The sequence below is a fragment of the Diabrotica virgifera genome, chromosome 10 (genome assembly GCF_917563875.1).
Source record: "Diabrotica virgifera virgifera chromosome 10, PGI_DIABVI_V3a".
Classification (NCBI taxonomy): domain Eukaryota; kingdom Metazoa; phylum Arthropoda; class Insecta; order Coleoptera; family Chrysomelidae; genus Diabrotica; species Diabrotica virgifera.
Window position 1 is genome coordinate 134,921,285 of NC_065452.1, and position 13,980 is coordinate 134,935,264.

General features: G+C 30.8%; 1 protein-coding gene across 1 annotated transcript in view; it reads left to right on the forward strand.

Moving 5' to 3' along the window:
* Positions 1 to 13,980, forward strand: part of LOC114339289 (calcium/calmodulin-dependent protein kinase type 1) — a 216,401-nt gene that overhangs the window by 38,676 nt on the left and 163,745 nt on the right. Inside the window, exon 2 of the mRNA XM_050663381.1 lies at positions 171 to 305. Coding sequence (XP_050519338.1) covers positions 171 to 305 — 135 coding nt within the window. The remainder of the gene's footprint in view (positions 1 to 170; positions 306 to 13,980) is intronic.

Here is a 13,980-nt window from a genome sequence, read left to right on the forward strand (position 1 = left end):
CATATATTTCATGTATGTTTCTTTTCTCTCTTTTATGGTCCCTCTATTTTTGTTTTTTCTTGTCTATTGTCCTTTGTTGTTGCGTTTAGTACTTTTGTCTTTAATTATTGTTCTGCTTATCAGTGTTTTGGTTATGTTCCATCTCTTTATCATAATTTAAATATTTCCAGGGGAGCTTTCTCTGTCGTCAGACTTGCTGAAAGTAAGGATAATCCTGGTATTATGCACGCTGTGAAAATTATTGACAAAAAGGCGCTGAAGGGCAAGGAAGACTCACTGGAAAATGAAATAAAGGTGCTTCGCCGGTAAGTTTTTCTTCTACTTACACTTAAGTTTATTTTTTAACATTATAATTATTGTTTTAATTTGCAAAAACATTTATTCACTTTTTAAAAATTTGAAGTGTCTCCAAAATTTGGAAAGTATTTAGATAATAACAAGGCAGATATTGGTTGATTCAGGAGAACCTTTATTTTTTATATCTGGTTAATAGACAATTTTCTTAAATGGGGAGGGGGTATGGTTTAAAATTTTTTAAATTTCCGGTTTTTTGTTTATTATATATTATTCTATATTATTTTAAATGAAAGTATCTAACTTTAAGAATACTTTCTGAAAATTTCAAATTGATCGAAGCAAAATTACCGTAAATACAGCATGTTGAATATCACTATTTTCGACTCAGGTTGCAGAAGCTTCGCGCCAACCCGGTTGAGCGTAGTGAGAACAATCAAGAACTGTTCTCCGTCTTTTTTGTAAATTACTCCGCGATTCAAAAATATATTTCGGTGTGCATCACTTTACGATTTGACATACAAAAAGAAATTGAAAATAAAAGTTGTCAAAACTTTAGACGCGTTTTTCTCAAAACTGCTTTTGCCAAAGGCGGTGGACATTGTAACTCAAAAACTACTTGACCGATTCCTGAAATTCTGCATAGAGTTTCTTTAGACATTTGGTGAGGTAACGCTGTCGAGATATTTTTTGTTTTATCATTATTACCGCCCTGAACTTGGCACCCTTAATGATAGCACCCTTCCAAATTCTGAGCTCTTTTTGAAGAGTTCTATAGTTCTCGCCGGGGTGCAGAAAGAGTTCTGCAGTTTAAATGCCGTTTTTTTTTAAAACAAATTTTGGGGTGCCAATTTCAGGCCGCACCCCTTTTGTGCGGAAAGGTAGTTCCAGGTGCACAATTTGGAAGAAAATAAAGAGTTCTAGAATTCTCAATAGTTTTTTTAAGAGTTCCGTCATAGTACGCGAGTTAGGGGCATTTGAAAAAAAAGCGAGGATTTGCCGCCGCATGCGTATTGAACGATACTTGAGAATTATTATAGTTTAATATTATTATAGTATAATATTATTATAGACTAAAAATAGCTTTTCATGGAGCAAATCGAATCAAAAGGAGCAAAAAAATTTGTAAGACAATATTAACATTTAAACAATCGATGCATATTCCCTTTTTTTATCAAAGTGTACTAAACATTTAATGTATATTGAATCTCGAATTAGTAATTATTTACATAAGAATTTTTGTCTTTAATTATACAAGTTTATGAATAATTTATTCATAATTCATAAACAATAAATTAGAGTTTTTATATTTTTGTTAACCGCCCTGAGCTTGGCACCCTTAATGATAGCACCCTTCATGAATCAAAGGATTATTATTAACCATTAAACTATATCTGCATATGTGGTTCATCTTTCTTAAAGAAATTAAACTATATCTGCATATGTGGTTCATCTTTCTTAAAGAAAAAATATTTTTTGCCTCCTTTTTATCTTTCTTAAAGAAAAAATATTTTTTGCCTCCTTTTTATTTATTAAATAAAAAGGAGGCAAAAAATATTTTTTCTTTAAGAAAGATGAACCACATATGCAGATATAGTTTAATGGTTAATAATAATCCTTTGATTCATGAAGGGTGCTATCATTAAGGGTGCCAAGCTCAGGGCGGTTAACAAAAATATAACAACTCTAATTTATTGTTTATGAATTATGAATAAATTATTCATAAACTTGTATAATTAAAGACAAAAATTCTTATGTAAATAATTACTAATTCGAGATTCAATATACATTAAATTTTTAGTACACTTTGATAAAAAAAGGGAATATGCATCGATTGTTTAAATGTTAATATTGTCTTACAAATTTTTTTGCTCCTTTTGATTCGATTTGCTCCATGAAAAGCTATTTTTAGTCTATAATAATATTATACTATAATAATATTAAACTATAATAATTCTCAAGTATCGTTCAATACGCATGCGGCGGCAAATCCTCGCTTTTTTTTTCAAATGCCCCTAACTCGCGTACTATGACGGAACTCTTAAAAAAAAACTATTGAGAACTCTAGAACTCTTTATTTTCTTCCAAATTGTGCACCTGGAACTACCCTTCCGCACAAAAGGGGTGCGGCCTGAAATTGGCACCCCAAAATTTGTTTTAAAAAAAACGGCATTTAAACTGCAGAACTCTTTCTGCACCCCGGCGAGAACTATAGAACTCTTCAAAAAGAGCTCAGAACTCTAAAAATTTGGAAGGGTGCTATCATTAAGGGTGCCAAGTTCAGGGCGGTATCATTATTTCTTTATTTAACAATAAGTAATAAATATGTTGATTTTCACCCTTGTTTTACAGAAAATTTCGTTATATTAACTGCTGAAGCGTCATTTAGACACAGCGATAAGTCACAGCAACTAGTTGTGATGACAAGTTGCTGTGATTTGTTGATGATTGAAACGCTGTTTAGACACTGCGATAAGTTGATGTGATTTATCGCGATGTGGTTGACCACAACAAGTTGAAGAGGGGAGTATTGTGTACACTTTACACCCTTCAATAAATGATAACGAGTTTTCATGCTAACAAATAGATCCTCTTACCTTCTTCATAACAAAAATATAAAGGTTGGGTATGTTATACAGGGTATTTACAAAGTTATAACCAATTTTATATGAAAATCGTAAAGTTCAACTCACTGTATAAATAAAAATAAGCACAACGGCAATGGTTTATTGGTGCCATATTTTTTTATTTATTGTCAAAATTTTTAAAAATGATTGATATTGCTAATTTACTTTATATCTAATACAGGGTGAGTTAAAACTCAAGTACATTATTTTCTCAGTAAAATTTAAATGGGATACCTTGTATTTTATATCACTATTGAAAAGTACCATTACCGTACTTTAATTTGTATACAACATTCCCTATGTCTAAATTTATTAGTTTTCAAGATATTTTCATTTTTCAATGGACCAGTAGCGTGGCTACCCAGATCACCAGAATTTAATAAACTGGACTGATTTTTTGGGGTTACTTTTAGAATAGAATGAAGGTTATAAAATGCCTCCATCAACAAGAGATGATATGAAAAATAGAATAAATAGTCTATTTCGAAGTGTTAATTTACAAATGCTCCGTAGTGTAAGTAACTCGTTCAATGACCGTTTTTAGACATGTATAAAATGTGTTAGGCGGTCATTTTGAACAAGTTACATAAATATTTAAAATATTTTAATTTTTTCAAAAATGTTGTGTTTTGTGTTCATGTCTTTTTTGTAAAATTTTTTACTGATAAATTATTTTTCGTTCTTTATTTGTTACATTGGTACATTTACATACAAAAGTAGTTTTTATTTGCTTTCACAGAATGTTTGTTTTGTGTTTGTTTTTTTTTGCAAAATTTATAATTAATACATTATTTTTCTTCTTGTTTATTACACTTACACACAAAAGTAGTTTTTAATTGTTTCAAAAATTGTGTATGTTGTGGTTGTATTTTTTTTGTAAAATTTCTTTATTTCTACATTGTTACATTTATTACCAGATTGATAATCAGTACTTAATCGTAAATTGTCAGTTTTAGACAATTTAGTCATGGCTTACTCAAAATTTGGAACGTTTTAGACCCATAATTAATAATCTCTGAAAATGAAAACATCTCGAAACCTAATAAATTTAGACATAGGGAATGTTTTATAAAAATTAAAGTACGGTAATGATACTTTTCGATAGAGATATAAAATACAGGGTGTTCCATTTAAAATTACTGAGAAAATAATGTAGGTACTTGCGTTTTGACTCACCCTGTATTCAATATAAAGAAAATTAGCAATATCAATAATTTATGATATTGATATACGAACGAACTCCTAAAGTACGGAGAACAAGATCTAACTAAACAACTATTAAAACTAATACAAAACATAATAGAACAAAACAGAAGAATAGAGATCAAGCATCCACAAGAATGGAGATCAAGCATTCTAATACCTCCCTTCAAAAAAGGAGACAAATCGGACCCGGAGAATTATAGAGGAATTAACTTATTAAACACAACATTAAAATTAACAACCAAAGTGATAACAAACAAATTGACTGAAATTATACCATTAGCAGAACAACAAGGTTTTAGGTCGGGAAGGTCATGCACTGACGCTGTATTTATAATGAGGTAAGTCCAAGAGAAATCGTTGGAATACAACAAACCGGCATATTTATGTTTCGTGGACCTTAAGAAAGCATTTGACATGGTCAAATTAAAGGATGTTATCCATTTGTTATACTCGAGAGAGGTACCTCTAGGAATCATTAAAACGATCGAAAAAATCATCTACCAGAACCACACAATAAAAGTAAAAGTGGAAGATGAACTAACCGACCTAATTGAAGCCGCCAATGGGATAAGACAGGTGGATTCATTGAGTCCTTTATTGTTCAACCTGATCATGGACGAAATAATAAAAAAAGTAAGAACTAAAAAAGGATACCAAATGGGAGACAAACAACTCAAAATAATCTTCTATGCATACGGTGCAATACTAATCTCTCAAAATGAAGATGATTTACAACATATTCTGCACCAATTTAACATAACCGCCAGAAAATTTAACATGTTAATTTCCCAAAAAAAAAACAAAACGCATGGTTATAACAGCAGATAAAATAAGATTTAAATTGGAGCTGGAAGGTCAGGTAATAGAAGAAGTGATGGAGTTTAAATACCTAGACATCACACTATCTAGCTACGGAAGGCTCGAAACAGAAGTGGAAGATCTAGTTAATAGAGCAAACAGAGCCGCAGGTTGCCTGAATGACACAATATGGAGAAATAAAAATATCGGAAAAGATATGAAAGGCAGAATTTACAAAACAGTCATCAGAACAATAATGACATACGCGGCAGAAACACGACCCGACACAGAGAGGACAAAAAGATTGCTCGAAACAGCGGAGATGAAAACCCTTGAAAAATCGATGGTATGACTCTATGGGACAGAGCTAGAAGTGCAGATATACCAGAGAAGACAGGGTAAGAAACAGAAGAATAGAATGGAATGACCACATAAGCCGAATAACAACAAATAGGGTGGTCAGGACAGCCATAGACGGTTTCCCAATAGGAAGACGATCAGTGGTAAGACCACGAAAACGATGGAACGACAACTTACTAGAGGCACATTGAAAAAACAGACAGTCATGTTTATACACAAAGAAGAAGAAGAATAATAATTTATGAAAATTTTGATAATAAATAAAAAAATATGGCATGAATGATCCATTGCTTTTGTGCTTATTTTTATTTATACAATGAGTTAACTTGTTACAATTTGTCATATAAAATTGGTTATAACTTTGTAAAATACCCTGTATAACATAACAATCCTTTTAGGCCAGGGTAATAAGGCAAAAATATACCCTGTTCGTGACACTCGAGCAGCCAGGGCACTGAAGCGTTTTTTCGACAGGTAATACCTATGAGAACAAATTGTAACTATTTCCTGCGTAGGGATCTGGCGGCCAATTTTATTTATAAACAATTTAATGTCGAAAAACGGCATTTTTTCCGTTTTTTCTCAAATCGATGGAAAACAGTGTACCTTGTGGTTACATTAGTACAAACATCTTCGTGAGCATGGAAAAAGCTTTAAAATCACGTATTACACAGATTGATATATTTATTTATTGTTAATATAATTGAGAAAAAAGGTCTAAATTGCAAAAAAATTAATTTTGCAATAACTATTGTAAAAATTTGTGTACAGCTTTGAAATTTTTGTCAAATGAGGGTTCTGTAGTGCGTAATATGTGAAAAAAATTTCAAAGCGATTTATTCAATTATTTATATTTTATTCAAATTGTTTATCCCAGAGAGCTTTTTTTGCAATAAAATAAGTCAGAAAAACAGAATGTTAGAACCATTCTGCAGATGTCAAATAAAAGAGGATAAGCTAAACTTTCAAACTTGTTTAAAAAAAGTTAATAAAAAGGCATTTATTAGTAATAAATAATTATGCAAAAGTCTCGTCAATTTTTCCTTATAAACAATTTGAATAGCTTTTTTATTATGGCCAGTAAAATCATATTTTTACATATTCTACAAGGTGGTATTTTTACACGAACTTAAAAAAAATAATTTAGCCTAGGTCAATTAGGGCCAAAGTTAGCAACATTTTTTAAAAAATTTACAGCTAATTTGTTTATAATAAATAAGTATCGAAAATAACGCTTTTTCACTTTTAAAGACACGAAGTATTCATAAAAAATTTTTGGCTCTATTTGCTTTTCAAGGGAGTGAAGTGAGTCGTCAATAAAGCTTCAGAAATGAAGTATGTAAATCCATGCGACCTAAAATTGAAATATTAACTTCAAAATCCTACAGTTTTTTGTATCTTGGGAACCAACCAATGGATTTTAATGTTTTTTTAATTTGTATGTACTTTTAGCGTACTTTACAAGTATGGAGTCAGTTGATTCATAAATTATAATAACCAATTTAATTTATTTAAACAAAAAAAAAACAGTTTATTGACTTTATTACCGTGTTTTAGGTGCACAACTACCAAGTAATGTTATGTTTATAATAATTGATAAAAAATTGTTATGAATATAATATATACAGGGAGGGGCTAAATTATGGAAAATATTAATTTTCTCTAAAATGGAGGATTGTGGAGAAATCCCGAAACAGGTCGATTTTTATTTTTAAATTACAATGTTTTGGCATATATTTCATATTAGTGACGTCATCCACCAGAGCGTGATGACGTAATCGATGATTTTTTAAATAGGAATAGGGGTCGAGTGACACCCCATTTTAAAGGGTGTTCAATTCTCTATTCAGTAATATAAACATTAATATCATTATTTATACAGGGTGGCCAAAAAAATAATTTTTGGATTAAATTAATTGACGAAAAAAGTAGAATGTATACAGTTTATTTATCTCAAAATACTTTCTATCGCTGTCAGAAAATTGAAAACAATGTTTATTTGGCAAATAAACTTTGATTTTCGCTCAAATTAAATGTTAAAACTGCAAAGAGGTTGTTTGTGATTTAATTTAAGCGAAAAGAAATGTTTATTTGTGAAATATATTTTTTTATTTATTTACTGACAGCAGTACAATGTATTTTGAGTTAAATAAATTACATACATTCTTCTTTTTGCGTCAATTAATTTAATTCAAAAATTATTACTTTGGTCACCCTGTATAAATAAGGATATTATTGTTTATATTACTGAATAGACAATTGAACACCCTTTCAAATGAGGTGCCACATGACCCCTATTCCCATTTAAAAAATCATCGATTACGTCATCACGCTCAGATGGATGACGACACTAGTATAAAATATATGCCAAAAAAATTGTAATTTAAAAATAAAAATCGACCTGTTTCGGGATTTTTCTTCAAAGTCGTCGATTTTAGAGAAAATGAATTTATTCCATAATTTAGCCCCTCTCTGTATATATGATATAATAAAAGAAAAATTTCTATAAAAGTGCGACTTTTACTCTACAAGTTTGCTTACAGTTGCAGTAATTTGAATTTTGTGATTCATTGTTTATCAAATCATTTTTATGTCTCAGATTTTATATTTATATGAATAAAAAATATAAAGTTTTTTTCAATTACAAATCTAAGAAGATTTTTTAAAATGTACCTATAGAGTAACTATTTATACGAATTTTCTATTAAAAAACAATCCATGTGAGAAGAACTCATTTGGAAAGTATGTACAACAGATACTATTAAGTGGAGACATTTTTTACTATTTTGTAAAAAGTACATCTATTTGTAAGCTAATTTTTGAAGTATCCGAAATCTCTTTTCTTGTAAGAGCTGTAAATAAAAACACTGCTTTGAAGGTTTATTTAATTAAAAATATCAAGCGCACTAAAATTAAAAAAAAAACAAAACAAAATTAAGAACAAAACGAAACAATTCAATTGTGAGTATGTCCATCTCTTGCAGCAACGACTTCTCGCAATCTGTTTGGCATCGAATAAAGGTGTGTTAATATTGCCTGGGGAATAGTCCGATATTCCTCTACCAAGGCCATAACTGTACCAAATTTTCTGGAGGCCTGGGATAACGGCGAATAGATCTTTTTAATTCATCCCATAAATGCTTAACAGGATTGAGATCTGGGCTGCATGGGGGCCATTCTAATCTTATCAATCCAACCTCTATTTTATGAGTCAATCAGTGTTTTATTTACAAAAAATGATACAGCTCTTATAATAGACTAAGAGCCGCTATAGGTGAAATTTCTTAATCATTTTAGGCACGATGGGACCCTATAACTTAAATAGTAGAACCTAAAAGAAAACGTTTGAGCACTGTGCCGTCACTTTTCAGTGGCACATGCGTCTACAGTGGCGCATCAAACTTTCCACTTATGGACGGGATACATAAATTAAAAAATACCCTCACTCATTACCAGAATTTGATTTTTTTCATTTTTTTAAGTTCTATGATTAAGACATAAGATTGTAATTTTAGCCCACCACCCCCTTCTCCCTGCCCCCACCATTAAAAACTTTATTTTTCGATTTTATTTTTTTTTGGTGGGATGCAATCAATTTTAAAATTTCAAAAAATTCACACGCATAGTTAAGACTTTTATAAAACACGTCTATTTTTTATAGCCCTGTAGGTTGAGTGTACATAACCTCAAAAAATTTAAAAAAAATTTTTTTTGAAAAAAGTATGTAACTTTTTTTTGGGGATATCTGCAGATCTAATTTTTTCTCAGTCTTGTGTATTTTATCAAACACTATATTTCTAATTTTTTTCAGATTTTTCTGTAACGCTGGTCACCTTCAAAAATCCAAAAAACTGTTTTTTAAGGGGGTTTTGGGGGTTTTGAACGTGTTTTCTGATTTTTAAATATTCTAAAGGACTCAGTTACTTCAAGTTACATATAACCTATAAAAACAAAATTGATTTGATATATTATGAAGAATATAAAATGGGAAAATCCCCAAAACCCCCCAAAAAACAGTTTTTCGGATTTTTGAAGGTGGGGAGACTTACAGAAAAATCTGAAAAAATTTAAAAATATAGTGTTTGATAAAACACACAAGATTAAGAAAAAATTAGACCTGCAGCTATTCCTAAAAAAAAGTTATACGCTTTTTTGAAAAAAAAAAATTCTTTTAATTTTTTGAGGTTATGTACACTCTACCTATGGGTCTATAAAAATAGGCATATTTTATAAAAGCCTCAGCTATGCCTGTGATTTTTTTGAAATTTTAAAATTGATTGCATCCCACCAAAAAAAAATTAAAAACCAAAAATGAAGTTTTTGATGGTGGGGGCAGGGGGAAGGGGGTGGTGGGTTAAAATCACGCTGAATCCTATGTGTTAATCACATAGAACTAAAAAAAATTAAAAAAATTAATTCTGTTAGTAAGTTCTGTTAACTTTTAATTTATTTATCCCGTCCATAAGTGGAAAGTTTGATGCGCCACTGTCGACGCATGTGCCACTGAAATGTGACGGCACAGTGTTCAAACGTTTTCTTTTAGGTTCTACTATTTAAGTTATAGGGTCCCATCGTGCCTAAAATGATTAAGAAATTTCACCTATAGCGGCTGTTAGTCTATTACAAGAAAAGAGATATTCGGATAATTAAAAAAAAAAAAAACAAAATTTTAGTGATGTCTCTGGGATAATATGACAGGACTATGACACAAAATGTGCCCTTCCGTTTTTCCACAGATTTTTTTAATGTTAATAGAAAATATAACGCTTCCATTCACCCATGTATAATGCCATGCAAGCAAAGTTTTTTTTGTTACCGGAAAAATACGAAACGATATCAATATATGTATCTACAAATTGGTGTAAGAATCTTAAAAATCGGAGCACAAATAATAAAGTTATAAACTATTAAACTTAATCAAAAATTTTGGGTGGCCGAATTTTGTGCCGGTGAGTGTAGTAATAATATATTTATTACAATTTTTTATCAATTATTACATACATAACATTGTAGTTGTTCACCTAAAATACGGTAAAAAAATTTTTTTTTGAAAAAAATTAAATTGTTTATTAAATAATTTATAAATCAACAGACACCATATTTGTAAAGTACGCTAAAAGTACATACAAATTAAAAAAAAACATTAAAATCCATTGGTTGGTTCCCAAGTTACAAAAAATTGTAGGATTTTGAAGTTGATATTTCAATTTTAGGTCGCACGGATTTTATGCTTCTACTTCGTCGGTAGCAAGCGGGTCGCGTTTGTACTTCATTTTATTGAAGCTTTATTGACGACTCCCTTAAAGAGCAAATAAATCCAAAAATTTTTCTGAATACTTCGTGTCTTTGAAAGTGGAAGAGCGCTATTTTCGATTCTTATTTATCATAAACAAATTAGCTGTGGATTTTAAAAAAAATGTTGCTAACTTTGGCCCTAATTGACCTAGGCTAACTTATTTTTTCCTAAGTTCGTATAAAAATGCCATCTTTTAGAATGTGCAAAAAAATGCTTGTACCGGCCATAACAACAAAGTTATTCAAATTGTTTATAAGAAAAAATTGACGAGACTTTTGCATAATTATTTATTACTAATAAATGCACTCTTTATTAACATTTTTTAAACAGGGTTGAAAGTTTAGCTTATGCTCCTACATTTGACACCTGGAGAATGGTTCTAACATTCTGTTTCTCTGACTTATGTTATTGCAAAAAAAAGCTCTCTGGGATAAACAATTTGAATAAAATATAAACAATTAAATGAATCGCTGCGAAATTTTTGTCACGTGTTAAGCACTAATGAACCCTCATTTAACAAAAATTTCAAAGTTGTACACTAATTTTTACAATGCTTATTGCAAAATTAATTTTTTTGAAATTTAGACCTTTTTTCTCAATTATATTAACAATAAATAAGTGTATCAACCTTTTTAATACGTCATTTTAAAGGTTTTTACATGCTCTCGAAGATTTTTGTACTAATGTAACCACAAGGTACACTGTTTTCCATTGATTTGAAAAAAAAAAAACGAAAAAAATGCCGTTTTTCGACAATAAATTGTTTATAAATAAAAATGGCCGCCAGATCCTACGCAGGAAATAGTTACAATTTGTTCTCATAGGTATTACCTGTCGAAAAAACGCTTCAGTACCCTGGCTGCTCGAGTGTCATGGAAAAAACCTTATTACCCTGGACTATTTATACTTTTGTAATGGCAAAGTTAAGAAGATTTTGAATATAAAATAAAATACAGGGTGTTCCATTTAAAAAAACATGTTTGGTCTGCCACTATGTTATCGAACACCCTATAACATTCTAATTAATTTTGAAATGTGAATCTCAAAGTTGGCTACAATTTTTGTTAACTTTTATTGCTATCTTTTATTATAACGGATCTACGGAGCTTAACCCCACTAATCAATCACCCTGTACATATTATAATTCTTATAGTTGATAAATTATATTATTAAAAATGAATAACCATTTTTAATTTCGTTGCAAAGCCAAAATACAGCCGCATCATATTCTAGTCCAATCAGAGAGTGCAGCAAGCACCTCTACCGGTTTCGAAACTTATTAGTCTCTCATCAGGAGGCACATATGCTGCTCTCTCTGATCCAACCAAAACAAACCCCGGCATGCAGTCACGGATTGCAACGAACGAAATGGCATAAATGCCCTAGCGGCAACTGCTAGCAAAAGACTAAGTTTTCAAACTAATGGCGTATAAAACAACATAATGCTATTCTACATCCCACCAGACTAAAAACAATGGGAACCTTCTCTGGTTACACCTCGGAGGCTTCTACAATTTGCAAGCCATAACGGATGCTGAGACTAAGGAAGATGAGGGAATTTTACAATTTATAATTCACGTCCCATCTGCTCAGCGCGGCATCCGTTATGGCTTGCAAATTGTAGAAGCCTCAGAGGTGTTACCAGAGAAGGTTCCCATTGTTTTCAGTCTGGTGGGATGTAGAATAGCATTATGTTGTTTTATATGCCATTGGATTGAAAACTTAGTCTCTTGCTAGCAGTTGCCGCTAGGGCATCTATGCCATTTCGTTCGTTGTAATCCGTGACTGCACGCCGGGGTTTGTTTTGGTTGGATCAGAGAGAGCAGCATATGTGCCTCCTGATGAGAGACTAATAAGTTTCGAAACCGGTAGAGGTGCTTGCTGTACTCTCTGATTGGACTAGAATATGATGCGGCTGTATTTTCGCTTTGCAACGAAATTAAAAATGGTTATTCATTTTTGATTTACATGTTTACTCTGATTGAAGTACGAAGGGAACCATTCTCGTTGGAACTTTACCGCGCTGAGCAGATGGGACGTGAATTATAAATTGTAAAATTCCCTCATCTTCCTTAGTCTCAGCATCCGTTATGGCTTGCAAATTTTAGAAGCCTCGGAGGTGTAACCAGAGAAGGTTCCCATTGTTTGCAGTCTGGTGGGGTGTAGAGTAACATTATGTTGTTTTATATGCCATTAGATTGAAAACTTAGTCTTTTTTTTTATATATTTATATGTTTATTATGGAATAAATTAATTTTTTCGAGAATAGGCGACTCTGGACGCAAAATAGGTCGATTTTTATTTGTAAATTATGATTTTTTGGCATAGCGACGTTATCCATTTGGGCGTGACGACGTAATCGATGATTTTTTTAAATGAGAATAGGGGTCGTGTGCTATCTCATTTGAAAAATTAGTTTTGACTCTTTTGAAATCATGTACGTGTTAAAAACCCAGTATCTATTATATCATATGCATCGTCAGTCTATGTTTTTAAAACCGCTTTATGTCGTTCTCTGAATTTACGTACAGTGCACATCAAAATTGTCTCCAATTAGTATTATATTATTAATTTATGGTTATATCAAAAGAATTAATGGCTTGAAAAAAATGTTATTATAAACACTATAATATTATAATACCCATTATATCACATTATATTATATTATATCATATATTATTATCGCATTATAACAATCCAGTAATAACAAAACATTAAACACTCAATTTACCGCAATAAACGCTGGAGTTTTTTCCAAGCTATTTTTGTTTTGTATATTTCGTGTTAATTGAGTAATAGTTTTTAAAAAAAATAGGGGCAACGGTTTTAATTAATTCATGTTTTTTAACAGGTGATTCATTATATCGCAAAGGAAGCATGTTTGATTTCTTATGAAAGTATATATTTAAATTATCATCAGTTTCTAGGTCAGTGGATACGTAGTTTTTTATTAAAATATTTCGGACAGTGTCGTAGAAAATATGATTTATAAATTGTTGCAAAATGTTGACCAATAGTCCAGGGAACTAAGATTTTTCTCAGGACTTATTCAGATATCTGACAGCTTTTTTTAATTATTGTAGACCTATAGAAAGAAAACCTACCTATTCCTGCCAAGAGTTCTGAGCCGTTTTTTGATTATTAACAATTTAGTGCAAAAAACGCGATTTTTTAGATTTTTTAAAAAGCTAAATAGTTGACATAAAATTACAAAATTTGATTGTTTAGATATAATATTTAAAAAGCTTTTAAGTGCCGATTTTTGAAAGTTAAAAAGTCGATTTGTTGATTAGCAAATAGCAAAATAAGTGATTTTTATTTCAATTTTTGCACCTCAAAAAAGCTAAATACATAGTTGACAAACATTTACAATACATATTTGATTTTTTATAACATTGA